General features: G+C 36.4%; 1 protein-coding gene across 9 annotated transcripts in view; it reads right to left on the minus strand.

Moving 5' to 3' along the window:
• pdlim5a (PDZ and LIM domain 5a) overlaps nucleotides 1-21982 on the minus strand; it is a 92339-nt gene that overhangs the window by 42154 nt on the left and 28203 nt on the right. For 4 of the 9 annotated variants that reach the window (XM_085294566.1, XM_085294568.1, XM_085294567.1 and 1 more), the window contains exons 4-5: nucleotides 6942-6981; nucleotides 5957-6387 (exon numbers count right to left, since the gene is read on the minus strand). In XM_085294566.1, coding sequence (XP_085150692.1) covers nucleotides 5957-6387; nucleotides 6942-6981 — 471 coding nt within the window. Of the gene's footprint in view, nucleotides 1-291; nucleotides 318-5956; nucleotides 6388-6941; nucleotides 6982-21982 lie in introns of all 9 variants that reach the window. The other 5 variants (XM_085294574.1, XM_085294573.1, XM_085294572.1 and 2 more) reach the window with 2 other exon arrangements.

The following is a 21982-nucleotide window of genomic DNA, read 5'->3' on the forward strand; positions in this document are numbered from 1 at the left end:
GGAAAAGATCTATATAAATCTAATAAAGTTTGTATCTGTCTTGTGTGAAACTTGTATGAAAAGCATACAAGTGAAAACAGATATAATATACTTACTGAAACAATATATGAAAGTGGCCACTTTCATGAGTAAATGCAACTGATTCACTATATGAAGTAGGCCACATCTGATGCAAGTCTTTTATATGTTTTTTCTATTTCTTTTCCATATGGGAATGCATGCACAGAGAAGTCTGAACAGGTAACAAAGAAAAGTGGCCAGTTAATCATGTGACATGCTTCAGAGACTAACTTTGTCACTTGACGAGATGCTGCCGTCTGGAAAGCAGAGAAAAAAGGATTGAAAGGGACTGACAGTGACACACACACATGTAAGATATATATATATATATATATCTATATATCTATATATCTATATATATATATATATATATATATATATATATATATATATATATATATATATATTATGGAATGCCCTTTAGGAAAATATTATATATATATTCCAACCAAAGTCTGAATATATAGAATGATCTTTTGAATATATAGAATGAAGCTTGAATATATAGAATGAAACTTGAATATATAGAATGATCTCTTGAATATATAGAATGATCTTTTGAATATATAGAATGAAGCTTGAATATATAGAATGAAACTTGAATATATAGGATGATCTTTTGAAAATATAGAATGAAACTTGAATATATAGGATGATCTTTTGAATATATAGAATGATCTTTTGAATATATAGAATGAAACTTGAATATATAGAATGATCTTTTGAAAATATAGAATGAAACTTGAATATATAGAATGAAACTTGAATATATAGAATGAAGCTTGAATATATAGAATGAAGCTTGAATATATAGAATGATCTTTTGAATATATAGAATGAAACTTGAATATATAGAATGAAACTTGAATATATATAGAATGAAACTTGAATATATAGAATGAAACTTGAATATATAGAATGATCTTTTGAATATATAGAATGAAGCTTGAATATATAGAATGAAACTTGAATATATAGAATGAAACTTGAATATATAGAATGATCTTTTGAATATATAGAATGAAGCTTGAATATATAGAATGAAACTTGAATATATAGAATGAAACTTGAATATATAGAATGATCTTTTGAATATATAGAATGAAACTTGAATATATAGAATGAAACTTGAATATATAGAATGATCTTTTGAATATATAGAATGAAGCTTGAATATATAGAATGAAACTTGAATATATAGAATGATCTTTTGAATATATAGAATGAAACTTGAATATATAGAATGATCTTTTGAATATATAGAATGAAACTTGAATATATAGAATGATCTTTTGAATATATAGAATGAAGCTTGAATATATAGAATGAAACTTGAATATATAGGATGATCTTTTGAATATATAGAATGATCTTTTGAAAATATAGAATGAAACTTGAATATATAGAATGAAGCTTGAATATATAGAATGAAACTTGAATATATAGAATGAAACTTGAATATATAGAATGATCTTTTGAATATATAGAATGAAACTTGAATATATAGAATGAAACTTGAATATATATAGAATGAAACTTGAATATATAGAATGAAACTTGAATATATAGAATGATCTCTTGAATATATAGAATGAAACTTGAATATATAGAATGATCTCTTGAATATATAGAATGAAACTTGAATATATAGAATGAAACTTGAATATATAGAATGATCTTCTGAATATATAGAATGAAACTTGAATATATAGAATGATCTCTTGAATATATAGAATGATCTCTTGAATATATAGAATGATCTCTTGAATATATAGAATGAAACTTGAATATATAGAATGATCTCTTGAATATATAGAATGAAACTTGAATATATAGAATGATCTTTTGAATATATAGAATGATCTCTTGAATATATAGAATGATCTCTTGAATATATAGAATGAAACTTGAATATATAGAATGATCTCTTGAATATATAGAATGAAACTTGAATATATAGAATGATCTCTTGAATATATAGAATGAAACTTGAATATATAGAATGATCTCTTGAATATATAGAATGATCTCTTGAATATATAGAATGATCTCTTGAATATATAGAATGAAACTTGAATATATAGAATGATCTCTTGAATATATAGAATGAAACTTGAATATATAGAATGATCTTTTGAATATATAGAATGAAACTTGAATATATAGAATGAAACTTGAATATATAGAATGAAACTTGAATATATAGAATGAAACTTGAATATATAGAATGAAACTTGAATATATAGAATGATCTTTTGAAAATATAGAATGAAACTTGAATATATAGAATGATCTTTTGAAAATATAGAATGAAACTTGAATATATAGAATGATCTTTTGAATATATAGAATGAAGCTTGAATATATAGAATGATCTTTTGAATATATAGAATGAAGCTTGAATATATAGAATGATCTTTTGAAAATATAGAATGAAACTTGAATATATAGAATGAAACTTGAATATATAGAATGTATGAACCTCATTTTTAGAGATGATGTGTTTCTGAATTCTCTGCCTTTACAAAATGGCATCAGCTGAACTATTTCAGTACTTTTTAGAGCTTGACAACTGTTTTGCGACAGCTGTTCAAACTGCAAATGGTAGAAATAATTTGAATTTATACTACGTCACCTTGAAGAACACGTTTTCATTATTGCAACATTTCTAGTGCTCATGAATAATGTTCAACAAAATGTTTCTGGGAGAAGATTATGCACACTTCTTGAGGGAATTTATCAATCACTGATGGAGATGTCAACTGAGCTAACACTTCGAGCAGAAGCTGAAGCACATGTTATGGGCTCATTATATCATTCTACATCTCAAAGAGGAAGGTCAAGGTAAGTGATAAAAATGAAAACAAATTCAGTCATAATGTGTATGGCACTTGAAAGAGTCAAGAGATGGCAAACAAGATAATGAATGCAAGAAATAAGAAAGAAGTTAACATATTTCTTCTTTTGTTTCTAACTCTTTTAGGTACAACATACCAGCTACTCAGCTGACTGACATGCGAGACTTGGGGTTTAGTTGGATGGCCATATCTCAAATGTTGTCAGTAAATGTTGGAACACTGTACAACCACAGGATACAACTAGTGGACTATGGAAATTTGCAATTTGAACAGCTGTCGCAAAACAGTTGTCAAGCTCTAAAAAGTACTGAAATAGTTCAGCTGATGCCATTTTGTAAAGGCAGAGAATTCAGAAACACATCATCTCTAAAAAAGAGGTTCATACATTCTATATATTCAAGTTTCATTCTATATATTCAAGCTTCATTCTATATATTCAAAAGATCATTCTATATATTCAAGTTTCATTCTATATATTCAAGTTTCATTCTATATATTCAGAAGATCATTCTATATATTCAAGTTTCATTCTATATATTTAAGTTTCATTCTATATATTCAAAAGATCATTCTATATATTCAAGTTTCATTCTATATATTCAAAAGATCAGTCTATATATTCAAGTTTCATTCTATATATTCAAGTTTCATTCTATATATTCAGAAGATCATTCTATATATTCAAGTTTCATTCTATATATTCAAAAGATCATTCTATATATTCAAGTTTCATTCTATATATTCAAGTTTCATTCTATATATTCAAGTTTCATTCTATATATTCAAAAGATCATTCTATATATTCAAGTTTCATTCTATATATTCAAAAGATCATTCTATATATTCAAGTTTCATTCTATATATTCAAAAGATCATTCTATATATTCAAGTTTCATTCTATATATTCAAAAGATCATTCTATATATTCAAGCTTCATTCTATATATTCAAAAGATCATTCTATATATTCAAAAGATCATTCTATATATTCAAGTTTCATTCTATATATTCAAAAGATCATTCTATATATTCAAGTTTCATTCTATATATTCAGACTTTGGTTGGAATATATATATATATAATATTTTCCTAAAGGGCATTCCATAATATATATATATATATATATATATATATATATATATATATATATATATATATATATATATATATATATATATATATATATATCTTACAGTAATATACACTGAAAGATATAATTCATAAATCCCCTGTGAAACAAACCGCACAAATTATTTGCAACATGCAGCATGCAAACAAGCAAGATGCAAAGCTGTATACATGCATGTAGTGCCAGGCTGTATGCATATCAGCAACAGTAGAAAATAAATAGAATAGATACACCTGCTATTAAGCATACATGGAAATATAGATCAAATCATAGTTTGGTCTGTGTAATTATGTAGACATAACGGTGACTATGTTTTCAATGTGTATATAATTTCTACACATTTCATATACAGCTGTGAAAGTAAATCTTTTAGATGGATTGTGAATGATTAAAATGATGTAATATGTGAATCTATTAGTGAAAACAGGAGCAAAGGAGTAACTTCAGTAACTAAAGTTAAAAAGAATGTTGAGATATGTTTGCTAATGAGATTAGCTATCGATAAAAAACTACAATTCTAAAGAAATATCAATTTCAAGATTTAATAAAGTAGTTTAATTACCTGAGGTGGTATTAAATGTTAACTCTGATACATGAGATAGGCCATGTATGTGACTAAAATGCATCACTAGTCTCTAGTGTGTACGTGCGCACGTCTGCACGGTGTAAGATTATATTGTGCAGATCACTAGTGACTGCTGAGTCTTACAGAAAGAGAGACCACTGACTAGTTTCAAAAGCGCTCAGAGAGAAAATGTAATTGGAACGAACTGATAAATTATGAGTCAGAGAAGGAGCGGTCCACTTGGCACCTCCTATTTTCAAAACTATTTAATTAAAAAAATGAACAAGTTAAGGACACTAAAAATTGCCAGTGTAGGCATTTGCACATGTTTAAATTTATATGATTCCAGACTGAACACTTTACGGACTAATTCTTTCTTAAAATAAGAGCAAAGAGAATACCAAACTACTAAAGTTACCAATGGAGGATATATATTTAGACAGAATACTAACAGCATCATAGCTTAGTTATACTCACTATGGCTCTAGAAAGGTTGAAAGACGAGTTGAGACAGAAAAGGAGGAAGAGTATATGATGGCAGATATGTTGGTGAAGACAGTTCCATGCAGCTATGATGTGAAAGATGGTGATTGATTTAAAAGAGAAATAGAGTTTTAAAAAATATGACAGAGAACACGAACATGATGAGAATAGTTATTGACTCCATCTTTCTCTTCATCCTTCCAATACGCTTATAAAGGTCAACAGTGGAGAGGTTCTCCTTAGTGATTCGTGATAAAATGAAGACCTATGAGCGTGATGTGCTCACAAGCACAAAAAATAGAAGTGAGACTGCACCTGCATTTAAACAAGTTAAAATGAGGTGATATCCTCCCACAGCAAGCGTCATGGCATGTTTTATTTACTATTTTAAGAAAACTCTGGAAGCTATTTACTATGTTTAAGAAAGCACGCCTAACTGTTTGTCTTTTCTTATTTTCACTGAATTTCAGAATTGAAATGTTTCTTTGGTCTGGCACCTAGAAAATTTTCCCAGATGTTTGCAAACTTGCGCTTTCTTTTAGGAATGTTGGCAAAGAATAACTGAAATATATATTTGGATATTATGTGCTGTAAGAAGTAATGCATTGGACTTAAAGTTAACTATAACCTTGTAAACATGTCCTAGAGAAACACCACGGGTTACTACAGGTTACTGCATAAATTGGTATTTCAACTGGTGTTTGAATTTGAACCTGGTAATCATCCAGCAGGCACGGTAGTAAAAATGTGCAATAATACCCATAAGGAGAGCAAACAGACGGTCTCAGTGGATAAAACTGAGGAATGTGAAAGAGCCGAGAACGGTTAATTGTTTGAACCAGTTTACAAAGCCACCACTCACCCATTAAACTGCAGTGGTAAGGCTCCACCCTGACTCTCCAACAGGCCCCGCCTCTGCCCCATGGCCACCTCACACGCATTCTCAGTGGAGTACAGGTTGATTGGTGTGTTATACACCGAAGGCTGAGGCGGGACGAGGACAGGGGGGGAGGAGGAGGCAGAGGATGGATAAGAGACAGGAGGTGGAGAAAGAGAAGGAGGACGAGGACTAGTATGGAAGGATGCAGGTGTAAAGGCAGAGGACGGAGAGGGGATGGAAGTGGCAAAAGGGGACTGTAAAGGAGGGTGTTCACTCTCTGATTTGCAGTCCCCGTAAGGTCTGGGGGCCTTGTTGTTGGACACAGCAGAGTGGCTGAATGAATAATCATGAGGATGGGGTGGAAGAGGAGGATGGGCAATGGCTACCGGTTTTATGATGTCTGATCTGTTGCCCTACCGATACGAGAGAAAAGCATGCAAATACAAACACAGATAAATCACATCAAATCACACACTATGCTGATGTTTCCCAGGTTACATATTCATGTCTATATGTTTGTCTAGTATAAGTAGTTCAGTTAACACAGTTTAAAATAAACTTCAATCATAATTTCTTTATTTTAAAAAAACTAGGGAAACACCAGTATACCTGACTGTAATTCATGGTAACCATAAAACATAGCAAATGAATCAAGACAAAAGTGGTGGTCATGCAACAAAACAACTTCTAACCGCTAAAAAGAAGTCACTAGAGAACAAGGAACCCCAGGTGACAGCTTTTTAATTACTTTACTTTTACTTACTTTTACTTTAATGAATTCATTTGTTTATTTTACTCTTTTCTGGAAAAAGGAGTTTTGGCCACATGTTTCACTTTGCACATGACTACACAGACAAACACAAATATGCAGCTACTCTAAATCCAATTATTCACCTGGGATGCCTTGCTTTAATTAATGAGTGATTAGTATTTGCACTTTGAGCTGAGTTTCATATTTTTACAGTACCTTTGGTGCAACAGGAGGAGGTTTAGAAACACTGGGGGCCCTGAAAGGAAGAAAGAAAAAGGGAAAGGAAAACTTTATGAGTTATGATGGCACACCACTCTTTTTTTTAATTTATTTTTTAATTTTATTATTTCCTTTCAAACATTGTGACTTTAAGCCAGCACCATGCGGCTAAAATTACACCAGCTCTTCCACACTGTTTGCTAATGTTTATAGAAATATTAAAAGTGCTAATACCATACTGTCATTTTTTAGGTTTTGCTGAGGTTTATTTAAAAAAAAAACAAAAAAAACAAGCGGTTACAGTGAATTACAACTAAACCCTTGAGCTTTCAGCATAGAAACCAAGACTGAGAAACGTTTCTGTCATCATTTATGAGAGCACCAAAAGAGGCCTGGTGTGTGTCTATGCATGAAACAAATAAATTCTAGTTACTGGAGCTGAAAATTGTGGCTTCTTTCAATCTGTCTAAACTAAAGGCAGCTGTTTTTAGTTCATAAAGACCTCTATTAATCTGATACAGTTGGTGTTTGATACTCTTGATGTCACTTTAAGCTCTGATCTCCCCTAAAGGTCATCTGAGGAGCATGTCTGGAACTCCCTACACTCTTAACTTTGCCCAGAAGTAATTCTGGCTTAGCACTTCATAGCAATACTAATTTTACTGAGATCCTTTTTCATCTGTTGACAATATTCTTTGCTGACTTGTGTGGTTTAAAATGACATCAATGCAACAGCACCTAATTAATGCAAATAAGTGAATCAAATCAGCAACAGTAAACACTCGAGATCAACTTTTGTGACACTACCAACAAACAGGTACACATGGAACAAATGACAAACGGTTGTGCAGTGCTACACGGCTTGATTGAGGATGTAAAAAAGGGGGGTCATATGTAAGTTAACATAAATTAAAGGTTAAGCAAACTGCACAGTAACTGCAGACATGTAAATATCAGCTGCTTTGCATTCCTTTCAGAGCAATCCTTCATGAAACTTCCTCAGGGAGGTTCATGTCCTTCATCTCTGTAAATCTGAACCGGCACCCTTGTAGTAGCTAGAATCTCATCAGTCTCCAGACACAGATACGGACTTGGCTTTTTCTCTTTTTCTCTTGTTCCACACTAGTTTTGTTTTGCCAGAACTGAGATAATCACAAATCATATTTGCAGCAGGAACAGTTTATGGGCAAATGTTGTGTTGAACAGTTACACAACAGATTTTATCGTGGCTGTAACTTTCGTAGATTTTGAACACAGGAATTTATGCAGATCCCACACTCAAACAACACATTTTTACTTTTAGGAAAAGGAAATAAGAGAAAATAACTGGCCTAAGCAAAGTATCTGTAACAGGCTTTTCGGCACTCCAGGCTGTATTTTGACCCCAGGAACCTTTACTGATAAAATTCTTTGTGCATAGACATCCTGATTGTGGTTATTGCACTTATCTATCACAATAGGTTGATTGTAGTGTCAATTACATTCCTGTTTGCAACAATTCAGCTCATCTTTCCTTTTTGTGTGTCAGTAAGTCACCTGTATCCTCTCATCTCCTGACGGTTTGGGTTCGTTTCCATGGACACACTAAACCATAAACAGTCCAGCATATCCCCACGGCTAATCTGGGGACAGCCATGATCTCATGAGCACAACCAATACCATGGAAATATGTGTGGCACATCGGGGTAGTAAGGGGAACACTGGGTTAGTCAGAAAGGTATTTCAAATCTGATACCGTCATCTCTGTGAGCCACTGCCTTGATTACACCGCACCTATAACTGGAAAACACTAGCATGGAAATGGTTACAGTCACATGTTAGGAGGAAAAGATGGCTGTTAGAAAGTGAATATAAACAGCAGTCTAATTTAACTCACAGAGGTTCAGATCTGTCCTCACAGTCAAATTGAATTTTAGGTTTCAAACAAGAAACCTACAGTTTTAATAAGATGTGTCCTCTGACTTGGCTCAACCTTGGCAGAACTCATGAGAGCATCAAGGTTAATCTTCCTGAAACTTAAGTAGCTGTTAATAACAACTCAGAACTGGAGAAAGTGTGTGTAAAAATGTCCTTGCACTTGGTAAAAGTTACACACACAATCAGCAGTCACTAAATAAACAAATAACAGTTTTATTTTTCTTTAATTTTGATAAATTGCCACAACATAACAGCGATATGATGGGTTATAAGAGAAGATGTAAAACCTTAATGTTTCTTCATAAGTGAAAAGTGAGGCTCCTAAATTGAACTGCTGCTATAGACACTGATAGTGTGACAGCGACAAACATAGCAGTTCATCTGTCCTGGACACCAAATTGGAAACACTGTGTGTGCATCCGTGTGTTCTTTGTCTTAATGTAGCGATCCATTTAGGGGTTAAGTTCACAGCAGCTGCTATAAAATCGGTTTCTGCTCCCTGCCTGATGCATTTTTTATCTGTCCATGTTTCGTGTTAACTGTCAGGCTCTACATGCCTGTCTCTGCTTTGCTCTGTTTAATGTTCATGGACATTTTATTACATAACAGTGTGATTGCTAAGGATAAAAAGAATATAATATAAACTGTGTTTTTCTTTGTATGCTGGTAATCAGTAGTTGAGCTTGTATCAAATTGTCTACATTTTCATCATTAGATTTTTCACTGTTTGCGGAGGATAATGTAAAAATTAGATTCTGTGGTTTGGGTGGGTGTTGGTGCAGCATCATGTTAATATTAAATTTAATCTTGTGTGTTATTTCACTAATTACATAGCTCCAATGTGTATCTTTTAATTTGTTTTATAGCAGACTTGATAGATTAATTGACCTCATCATGAAGAGCAGGTATCTCTTTTTCGTCTCCTCTCAAATCACCCACATCATACAATCGCGGCTGTTCCATGTTCTCAGTTGTGCATTTGTTTCTAATCTCTTTGGTCTATTCTTGCTCAAATGACATCATTGAGTGATGTTTCCAGGGCTGTGCCCTGACATGCCATCAACTTCACCGGCAAGGAACTAACACTACTGAATCAGTAGGAGATTGTTGCCCGTATGTGTGTCTGTGTGTGCGAGTTAGGAGCCGTTAGCAGGCAAAATACGTGTAGATTATACTACACAAGCACAATATACACAGAGATGCACAAATACCCACATTCACGTGTAAGAATTTTAAAATTCTTTAAGTAAGTGTTTTGCCATATGGATGACACAATCGCTAGAGGTGGCGAAACAACAAAGATCCAGTTGTTCACAAAAACGTCACATGCACACGCAGAGAGGGTGGGGTGACAGTGATTTCAGACAGGACAGGTTGGTCCTGGAAATGTTGCTGGGAAAATGCAATAACACAGACCACAAGGGCCAGTTTATACACTCCATGGGACATGCTCCTTCAAATAAGCGTTCATGAATGCAAACACACACATGGAGGCACAAAGTGCGTCTGTCCAAGTTTATTTTTAGATTTAGTACACCCTAGCATTTCTTTCTTTCTTTCTTTCTTTTTGCTCACATGTTTTTAACAACCATGAACACTGATTTGCATACAATTTGTCTTTTTTGGGCAACTCTTTTGCAGGATAGAAATATTTGGGATTACACAACTGGAATCAAAACACTTTGAACCAAGTAGATCCAAAGATAAAAATATGACAACATTCTATTGAATTATTGAAATTGATTAATTGACTCCTAGTCCATAACACAGCTAAAATAGTAGAGTGAGGAAAGAATACACATTTTATCAAGTGTCAAAATGATACTAGGAAAAACTTTGATAAATTTTTCACACTATATAGGAACTTATTCAACTAGTCTGAGAGGACACATCCTTTTTTACTGTGAAGATTTAAGGGTTTTAGAAGCTCCTTAATTTACATACAAACATAACTGTGCCTTTTTTTAGGCAGTACTTTACAAAGCAACAACAAAAAAACATTTCCTCTTAGCGCTTCCCAGTTTTTTCTTCTTCTTTATTATTTCAGCTCTCACCATTTGTATCTGTCTCTGTTCTAATCATCTTGCCTTTCTTTCTAACTTGCCTTCCTGCCTTTCATGTAGATTCTTTTTCCTCTGGACCCCTAGAGTGAGGTCACCCTTTTTAAACAAAAGAGATAATGACTTAGAGAATAAACAAAGACATCTAAAATGTATGCAGTCGTCATTCCCGAAGGTGGGACACATACTCTTAGCCTTTGTGTATTTATTTCTTGTTCTGTACCTTATTAGGAAAAAAGGGAGATGAAGAGGATGGTTTGGTTTCAATCTTTTCCCAGTTCTACCTTAAACTGGAGCAGACAGACACACGTGTGCAGGAGAAAATGCCGGGGAACCACTAAAAATAGAGCGATTGGCAGGATTATTGCCACATGTGGTTCACCATTTGGGTGTTTGATAATCAATTTCTGTGTGCAGTGATTAGAGAGGACTTGGTCAGTGTTGTTATGATGTGATCAAATCCAACAACATCTGCATTTGCTACTATTTCCATACCAATACTATTTACTAGAAATGGTCTTTAAATAGATCTGGAAGCCGACTCTGACTGTCATTATCGGCCCTCACGTTAGGCAAGGCCATATGAGAAACATCTCCTAATGTAGCATTACAAGGCTGTGCGTGTGTGTGTGTGTGTGTGTGTGTGTGCGCGCGCGCATGTGACAGAACTCTACTCATGTCCATTTATCTTGGTATGAGTGTGTTTTCCTCCACATTTCTTATCCTCTCCATCCCACCATTATCTCTACACTGGCCTCAGCAGGCCTTTCAAATACATATGACATCACATGAGGCCCTAAAAGGAGCTTTGAAAGTGACCAGACCAAAAAAGCCACAGCAGTATCTTCAGTCAGTCAAATAAACTTAGTCTGAAACAAATAAAGACATACAAGTAGTATTCTCACAGCTGCATTTTAGGTGTTCGTCAGTTATTCTCGTATCAAGAAAGATCAACATTATGCAGCTCACGATAAATGGGAGGTGTTTTTTAAAAATCTTTTCTACATTGTTTTAGTTCTGTCCTCTTCCATAAATGCACATGCCAACACAAATATCCGGGGTACAAACTGACCATGGTTTTCATGGATGCAAGCTCTTAAGATACAACAATAATCTAGGCCTGCTTATCTGATGGGCCACAAAAGCTTGCATGTAACGCTGACACAACCTACTGCTAATGCAGCTAGATTACATTCAGTTTAATACTTCTTAGTATACAGTTGATTTTAAAATCGCTACATTTAGGTAAATACACATTGCATTTTATAGATCTTGCAGATCTTCCTCAGTAATCTTTCTGTCTGTAGTTTACTTCTAGAAACTTGGGGTTAATAGTGGGAAAGTAATAAAGAGGCAACACAAGCCTGAACATATCACAACTGTATTTACTCTGGTGACATGGCAACAAATATTTTTTTATAGTAATTCACTTTCTAACAAAAACACAGCAGTTGACTGGTACCCTAAGGAGTCTTAAAGCAAATCATGAGAGGAAACAGACCCATTAAGTTAAACCCCATCAGCGCAGGAGAAAGGAGGTAGTGTTAGAGTCTGCTGGTCAACAGTACTAAAGGCAGTACCTCTATAACCATAATGTGTATTTCTCCACAGTAAGTGGGAAAAAATTGTGTGATAAAAACTGTGAATAAAAATCCAAAACATGAGTCACAAAACCTAGAGTCTACTGCCAATACACATAGTTTATAGAGTCAGTATATTAAGTACATTAAACAGTAAATCAATGAAAAACCATTTAAAATCTCATGCTCTATTATAAACTACTGCTGAAGTACAGATGAAATAATTTAGGGTAATAAAACAGATGCAGTCGTTTACAGTATTTAATTTTTTTTTAGATGTTTTCCAATTTTATGAAACACTAAAGTCTTGTAATATATATCTTTTAGAGGCAGAGGGCAGATGGTTTGTTTTTACATGAAACTTTAATGCAACTGCTGAGTGGTTGTGTAACGGCACAGAGTTGATCTGAATGCTTGCATTGTTTCTAGACTAGCAAGGCAGTAAATAGCAGAGCTAGAATCCTGAGTTGTCTTTTTAAATCTAATTTAAACTTTTACAGCCTTCTTTCACAGGAGACTGACCGAGAAGTAAAACTTTGGATCGTGGTTTGAGGAAGGCATCCATCTCAGTCAAGTCGAGCAGCCGCCTCTACTTTTTTTGATATACTGAAAAAAAGTAAATTGGGTGGTTGTTACATTTAAAAAAAGTCGACCGTGTAATTTGAACACAAAAATGTAATGTTGCTATCTTGAACGTAATTAAATCATGTAGGATCTGTACGAAATTTAACAACTTAATTTGTTCTTGTTGAGATGACCTGATACAATCTAGTAAGAGTGGTTAATGTCTTTAAGACTGATCACAAGATCACACGAGATTTTAAACCACAGGAAAATCACTGGAGGCAGACAACTTCACCCACACCCCGTGCATGCTAGCACTATTTATTGTGGTTTAACCTGTCAAGGACAAAAACATAAAGAAGATTCTGCATCAAGCCTTGAAATCATAACTTTCCTACTTTTGATAAGCCAGGATTGGTGGCGTGGTGGTTAGTGCTGTAAGAAGGTTCTGGGTTCAAATCCAGAGTCTGATGCAAATGGATGTTTGTCTCTATGTGACAGACTGGTGAGCTATCCAGGGTGTACCCTGCCTTGTAACCTATCACTCCAGGGTTATAACCCTGCAACCAGGCTAAAGATAGGAGGATGGTAGTTGCTGTAGATCCATTAAATTTTTATGGTAACCAGACTCTAGACTTAGTTAAACATTATGTAATATGAAGACAACATGTAGTATTTAAGTGACGAAGTAGTACTGGGGTAAAAGTTATTGAATAGTGTTGACATAAAATGATAAAATTGTAAAGGATTGAAATATTCCAAGAGCTCAACTTACTTCATCTAAACATGTTTCAATCGCGTTTTCTGAACACAAAATGCACAGGTTTGTTGAATATGAATAAGTTGTGTTGATTTAACTCGTTTGTTTAAGTTTCTGCCAAAGCAAAACATTTGTGTGCAACCAATGTCCACTATTGAATTAAGTAAATCCAACATGGCCTTTTTTTCAGTGTAGGGGGTCATGTAATTGTTGGCGCTTTGTAAATAAAATAAAATTGAACTGAACTAAAACTTCTCATTACAGCTATCTGTGGTTGCAAGAGCATTACACCAGCCAACTTTGACCTTCTGTCTTTGTGTTACACAGACAACTGTTCGGCAGCAGAGATTAAGGGTCACCAGGATCTATTCATGTCTGTCATTAGGACCCATCAACAAGGTAACACACAGATGGCAGATGGCAGTAGTATCCAATTGTTTGAATGTTATAAATAAATTAATAAATGAACAATTAAAAAATAAATAAAGTTAGATTATAGAATTTTGAAATATTAAGCCTTTTTTTGCAAGACCGTATTAAGGCCTTAAATACTCTTGCGCTGCTGGAGTCTGATAGCTATGCAAAAGATGGGGGAAGGTTGTGCTGTTTTTTTAATATATAGTCATGTGGATGCTAACCTGCAAGGAGAGAAGACTACTGATGCTTACTTTATCTACACTTGAAATGTCTGCTTACTTTTAAGCAAGGTCATTAATCTATATTTAAATTTCTGTTTAATTCACTAGAGCATTAGTTGGAGGAACATCCATAACTGTAGCATGTATGTATATACAATAATAAGCACCCTCCCTTCCCAGAGAATAAGTTGACTGTTATTTATTTACACGGGGCGACCGTGGCTCAGGGGTTTGGGAATCGCATCTGTAACCGGAAGGTCGCCGGTTCGATCCCCGGGCTCTCTGTCCTGGTCGTTGTGTCCTTGGGCAAGACACTTTACCCTACTTGCCTACTGGTGTTGGCCAGAGGGGCCGATAGCGCGATATGGCAGCCTCACTTCTGTCAGTCTGCCCCAGCTGTGGCTACAACTGTAGCTGCCTCCACCAGTGTATGAATGTGAGAGTGAATGAATAGTGGTATTGTAAAGCGCTTTGGGTGCCTTGAAGAGCGCTATATAAATCCAATCCATTATATATATATATATATTTTTTTTTTTTGTGTGTCCCGTTTGGATCTTTAGCCATCAGAATTGTTGTCTTAAGGCCAAGAAAGATGCCAAGCGGATTTATTTTACCAAGTGGATCATCATGGCCTTGCCATATTGGTCCATTTGATTGACCTTTATTATAATTATGAATTTATTTTATTTTCAGTTGCTACAAACGGGACAGACATGACTGGAGGATAGGACAGGGAGAAAGAATGAAAGAAAGAGAGGGAGAGAGAGAGAGAAAACCAAAGGGGAGACGAGACAGTGAGAAGGGGGGGAAGAAAGAAAAAAAAAAAGAAAAACAAACAAAACACCTGGGTCACTTGTATGGAGAAAAAAAAACAGAAGAGAAAGCAAACAACAAAGAGCAACATAATAAAAAAAACAGCACCATCACAATAAACTAGCTAGCAGTAGATAACAGTAGAAACGATATTGTGCAGCACGCAAGATAGACAGCGCACAATGTGCTTTGAGGCAGCAGCCAAGAAAGCTGTAGTCCGCGTCTGTGAACACCCGTGTGTACACCTGTGTGCATACCTGTGTGGATCAGCATGCTTGTATTCCAAAGGTTTCTCCATGTAACGATCTGCTAGGGAGTGTGGGGAGCCATAGCCCCGTCCACCAGGGTATGAAGCAGGTATGGAGGAGATCCAGGCCCCAGATATCCAGAGGCCCCAGAGTTCAAGGACACGAGGAAGACCACCAAAGGGGGGGAACCGTGCCACCCTCCTGGGAAGAGCTGAGTAGAGCCCCAAAGGAGAGGTCACCTCGCAGCTACAGAGCAGAGGCCAGAGGGGGTTGCAGTGGCGTGCCCGCGGGCTCTGCCGGCAGCCAGCGGTGCCAGAGAGGACCGAGCTTCAGGCCCAGAGGCCAGAGGCCTGAGGGCATCCCACCCCCCGGAAGGAGCCCAGCCGGGCCACAAGCGCCCGGCCCCGCTAATTGGCCACCAGGAGTGAGCCGGTACATACATGATCGCCCAGCCCCAGACGACAAGGACCACCAACACACCAACGTCTGAGGGGATCAGCCACCGGCAGGGAGTGTGGTGAGGGGAGATAGGCCTCCGTACTTTAGAGGGCCTGAGATGTACCCAGAGAGGTTGAGTCTAAGACCCAACCTGACATATAGACACAGACGAACAGGCACACGCGGACACAGACGTGCATTCCCACCCCATATGCACAACCAAATACTCGGCACTCACCCAACGTGTAGACAGACACAAATAGACACTGCACAGACAGTCACACTCCCCAAACATACTCTATATCCCAGGTCCAGGTACCCCCGCCATCAGAGGGGCAAGACGCACCTAGACCCAGGAGATGTAACCCTTCTTTCTGGGGTGGAGGCAAGTGGACCACCTCCTTATCTGCTGTTGACTGTTATTTCTAAAATCAGGCAATGACAACACCTGGTGACACATCGGTCAGCTGAACTTTCTTGAGGCAAATACTGCACACAGCTTCACCTCTAGTAGCTGGATCAGTTATCATCTGAGTCCTGAAATAGTCCAGTAAAATTGTTCGCACAACTCGCAGTCACCATCTTTTCAGCACCCCCCTTTTCCATCTTCTTCTAACTATAAATGTCATCATAGTATCACTTTAATAGAAAGATGAGCACCTGTATTTATGATGGTAGAAATACTTTTCTAAATGCTGGAATTATGGTAATGTAATACTGTAATACTAACAGGTAGGGCTGGGCTATATCATACCGTTCATGATGATACCGGTGTAATGTTGGGCAACGATAGGAAAATGAAATATCGCGATAGAATATGGGTAAAACGCGCATGCGCAGAGCCTTTGTTTACATACGCACATGGCGGCGACGCAGAATGAGAAGAGTGAAAGTGGATCGTTAAATGAAACGGATGAACCAGAATTGGTTTGTATAAATGCTGCAACTTCAGTGGTGTGGCACTGGTTTAGCTTTCATCCGTCAGATACACAACAAAGCACTATTTTTGGTAGAGCATGCTAGCGGGCCGTCGTTATTACCGTGTTGTTTGGAAAATACGGCACACTTAAAATCAATCCTTTGATTTTTGATTTTTTTTTTTTTAAGTGAAAATACATTGATGGGTTTTTTTTGCACTAATAAAGTTGTGGTGTTGTAAAGTATTTTGTCTAGTGTCAATTATATCATCAGTTATATCGTTATCGCAGATAACGATATAACTGACGTGATAAATATTTTTGGTCATATTGCCCTGCTCTACTAACAGGTCTATTTAACATTTATCATTGTGTCTATGTAGCTGACAGTCTTAATAAGAACCACACAAAGCAAAAAGCAGTGAGAGACTTTAGACCAGTATCCAAAGGAAACATGAGTTTATGCAAATCAAACTGTCAAACCTACTTATAGAGTAAAAGTGCACCCTGAGCTGTCTTTGCATTATACATCACACCCAGTCAAAGATTGATTTGATTGGGTGTGATGTGATTTCATAATAGACAGAAGAAGAATGTATTGTTTCAAGTAGGGGTTCTGTTCAGAAGTACTTGAGTACTTTTTTTCTTCATAAGAGAGATCAATGTTACAGGGCTCAAGCTGTATGAGGACACACGATTCTATGGGATCTAAAACAGGTTGAACTGATGCTGCATTCTTTAGCAATGTAGTCTTGCAAGACCTATCCAGTACTGAACTATAGTCTCAATGTATTTATAACATGTACTAGTCCATCAACTCCAAGTGCTTTCATCAGAAGAATAAACAGCGCAACAGTGATAGGCAGGCTGCAAAAGTGCCAACAACAAACTGTTAATGTCAGCAAGACAGGGAAAAAGTCGATGTTTTTGTCTTTTGATTTTAGTGCTTTGCAGTTCCCAGTTTCTTTTCTTCTGTTTGGCAGCTCACAAGTATTTTTAAGGCAGCAACATCAGGAATAATACATAAAATAGAAGAAAGAAAGACAGGCTAAAGAGACAGGGCTCAGGCTATGAACATTATTCAGAACTGTCTGCTCATCAAAATGATCCACAGCTGGACCAGGAAGTGTTTTCCATATTCCACATCTGGCCTTAGGTCTGTTGAAAGGGTTATGGATATCAATGTACATCAAAATCACTTTGAAACATTAATTCACAGAGATTCAGGAATTACTAGATTGGTTCTAGTTTCCTTGAATTGTTTTCGTCTTGTTTTGGATACTCTGTATCTGTTTACCTGGCCTGGTTCTTGCTTTTTCTCTCTTTGGCTCTTTACCTAAAATACACAAACTCTTCCATTGTTCTCGGAGTGATGTAAGGTCAATGCCTCAAAATCGTGCAGGGCTATAGTAGTATGCCTCATTTCTTTATATTTGCCTTCCAAGGAGCCAGACTTTCTTGTAATTTTTTAAAGTCCTAACATTGGCTATTTTTTCACTCATTTATAGTCCAGCTCTTGTACCTGACCATTATCAGACGAATGGCTTCTGGTAAGCCACTTAACACTTATCTATGACTCATTTAAACACAAAAAGGCACCTATCTCAAAGGATGAGCCGGTGTCGTGACTACTCAACATATCAGACAATTTAACGACGAAACATGTTCCAATAATACATAATTTGTTCCCATTTCTTTAGTTGAATCTAGGGAAAATGCCAGCAATGTCTTTAAGAAATAGGAAAAAATCCAGCAAAGACCTGACACAAGACCTGAAAGATACATCTGGCCCTTTGGTTGATCCCTGTACTATTTGCCGAGGATAATCAGAAATGGTCTCAGTGGAAGGGTGGCTGTCAAGGAGCCATTCCTAAGTAAGGGAAACAGGGAAAAAGGCTGGGTTCTGCCAAACAACACAAGAACTGCACTGTAAATCAGTGGCAGCAGGTCTTACAGAGTGAAGAATCGAAATTGTCATTAATCAGAAAGAGGCCAGAAAACAGTTACAACAGTGAGTGTCTGCACCAATCTATAAAACACGGTGGAGGCTGTGTCATTTAGGTCGCATTTAGGTTTAGGTCGCATTTCAGCAAGAGGTCTTGGAGATCTGGTTAAAATTGAGGGAATTATGAATACAGAAATGTATCATCAGACTTTGATGCACATCTGGAGAGCGTCTTATACGAATTGGTGTCATTTTTCAGCATGACAATGATCCCAAACACAATACACAGTGCAAATCAAGAATTTGTCTCGACAGAACCCGGAACTTAACATTATTGAGGCACTGTGGGATCATGTTCACAGAACAAAAGGCAGCTTTGAATGTCCTTCAAGAAGTCTGGAGAACTATTCCTGAAGAATACTTACAGAAATGACAAGAAAGCTCGCCTAAGAGAGCTCATGCTGTGTTGAAGAATAAATGTGGTCATACCAAATACTGACTTTGAAGCTCATTAGAACTTTTACCTTATATACTGTATTACCATATGTGTCTGTTATAAATCACTGCTGTTATTTCCCATTTTCCTAGGAAAATATGAAGAAATGAAGGGTGGTTCAAGATTTTTGCACAGTACTGTCCATGACAGTGAATCTAATATGATCCTGGCTCTCACTGAACAAATACCTGAGTCTCTTTCAGCTTCTTTCCACTATAAAATCGGATCAATTTCAACACATGTGCCTAAACACTTAGTAGAATTTTTGAGCATACTTTATCTGATCATGTAATAAAATGAGCATAAACATACAGAATACATAATGAGAATTTTGCCTGAAAATGAATTTATATTGCCTAGTCTAGACTGAAAACAGTACCTAGACCTAAAGCTTAATGTGAGAACTGAAGGAAAACATAACAAATCATGTCTGGGAAAAGTGTGTATTATGTTACAAAACATGTTAATTGCAATTTATTATAGAGTCATTTGTAACTATAATTACAAGTTTATTTTATTTGGAACAAAGCTGCCGATTGTACCGTTTATGTTCTCATGGTGTCTTGCAGCCTGAGATGCACTTATAGTAATTACTCAGCACATACAATATGTAGCTTCTTATTTTTCTCTTTCTGTCAGTCCAGATGATTTTTCACACTGTTCCAGCTGCCTGCCTGGGTATTATTCAACAGTGCTGGCTCGCCTAAGGATGAGTGCTCTTGGCTTACACTAAGATATTTTTGGCAAATAGCAAAGAATAGTAAAAAAAAAGATGAAAAAAGAGACAGAGTGAAAAAAAAGCAGAGACAGATGAGCATAACGCAGTGTTCTTGGCTTGAGAATATCTAGGGGCTAGATTCACAGACCCCTAATATTTTGGGGGGGATTTTTTTTTGGCAAAAATAAGAGGATATAAAAAAAAAGACGTACAGAGACAGGTGCATGAAGCTGGTATTAGGATATGAACAGTGAATACGACAAGCCAAGGATGACGGCCATCAGCTTTAGCTGATCTTTGGCAAATAGTACAGACCGTGAAAGACAGAGACAGGTGAGCCTAGTTTAGCACTCGTAGCTTTGGCAAATGATCAAAGGCATATAAGTGGCAATGGCAGCTGCACAGAGAGAATCTATTAGTACACAGGGTTTGTAAAGAGCTGTGAATTTCTGTAGCTACGGTGCAAGTCTTATAAGTTCTAACACACGGTAATGTGCCATATTTTCACTGTTTTCAGTAGACCTCCAATTTATTTTTTCCTATACATTTTTACTAAACTCTCCCTCTTATTTATATTTGCATTTGAGTTTAAATTGGTGCAACATATAGAATACCTAGCTCTACGTTCATGAATTAGGCTGTTAGGTGTTCATGTCTACCATCACCAGAAGCTGCTTAGCATCACCCAACAACCACCGTCCATTGGATTATTTGCACTCTCTCGCCCACATTTCTTGTTATGTCTTCACTATGTGCTTGATTTCAATTTCATTTCCATCTGACTTAAAAAGCTAGAACTTGGATTAATTGTTTCAGTCTTCTGACTTCAAACTGAGAGTTTATATATTCACATGTTTTTAATCTGTTCAATATGAAACTTCGATGATGCCTTATTTTCCTGACATTGGCACACAAACACATCATCCGTGCCCCCTTTTTTTGGCTCCAAAATATCTTAGCAATCCAAATGTCAGCATTGCTGCATTAACCGCCGTATTTTTTGTACCTCCCACCCAATGACAGCTGGGATAGGCTCCAGCACTCCTGTGACACTGAACTGGTTAAGTGGTTAAGAAAATGTATGGATGGAATTTCTAAAACCATGCAATGTTTTTGTAAACAAGGAATCTGATTTTGTCTTTGGGTTTCAAACACAGAGTCATTCAAACATGTTGTTCTTGTTACGTGGCGGTTCGTTCCAAGTAAGTATGCCATCCATACTGGGTTTCAAGTGTAAGCTAAAAACAGGCAGTGCATCATTATATTAAAGTATCAGTGTTGCCCACAAACAGGTAACTGACACGTACTCCCCCAATTATGTAACTCATGCTCTCTCATGTTTCTCATATTTCTTAGATTTAAGATTACATTGAGATATATAAGTGGTCTGTTGGGAAATGTATTTCTGTTCATTTTAAAGCAATTAAAACTAATCAATTTCACTCCTAGAAGTCACAATTAACTTCTCTTCACACATCACTGTTCTCTGTGCACATGTGCTTGCTTGTGTTTTCTGGACAGACACGTGGCCGTGCACAAGCATCGGCATATCTGGTACAACGCAGGGATTGTGTCTCTGCTTTTCGGAGAACACAACATAAACAAAATGAAAACGTATACCCCATCTCTACGTAAACTTCCCTCACACAACCCCTTCCCTGAGCACAGGCCAAACTTCCAGGCTCAAAATAAATCAGGCAGCTGCTTGAGTTTTATTTTATGTGAGCTCTGTGCATGTATGTGTGCTCGAGTGTGTGTGACTCTGTCTGCAGGGTTTCTGTGCATGGAAGGAGTAGACAATTAGGTGTGCAGACCACTGCTGTTCTCTGTCAATGGAGAATGAGTGTGAATTTATTATAGGGTGTTCAGGTGAGCTAAACATCCCCTTCTGACTTATGTGCATGCTTGTGCATTGTGGGGGAAGGGGTCAGTCCCACTGTAGTA

This window comes from Mchenga conophoros, linkage group LG12 (assembly GCF_057382185.1).
Source record: "Mchenga conophoros isolate Kocher_MC1m ecotype Shallow Benthic linkage group LG12, M_conophoros_male_GT1.1, whole genome shotgun sequence".
In the NCBI taxonomy this organism is placed as follows: domain Eukaryota; kingdom Metazoa; phylum Chordata; class Actinopteri; order Cichliformes; family Cichlidae; genus Mchenga; species Mchenga conophoros.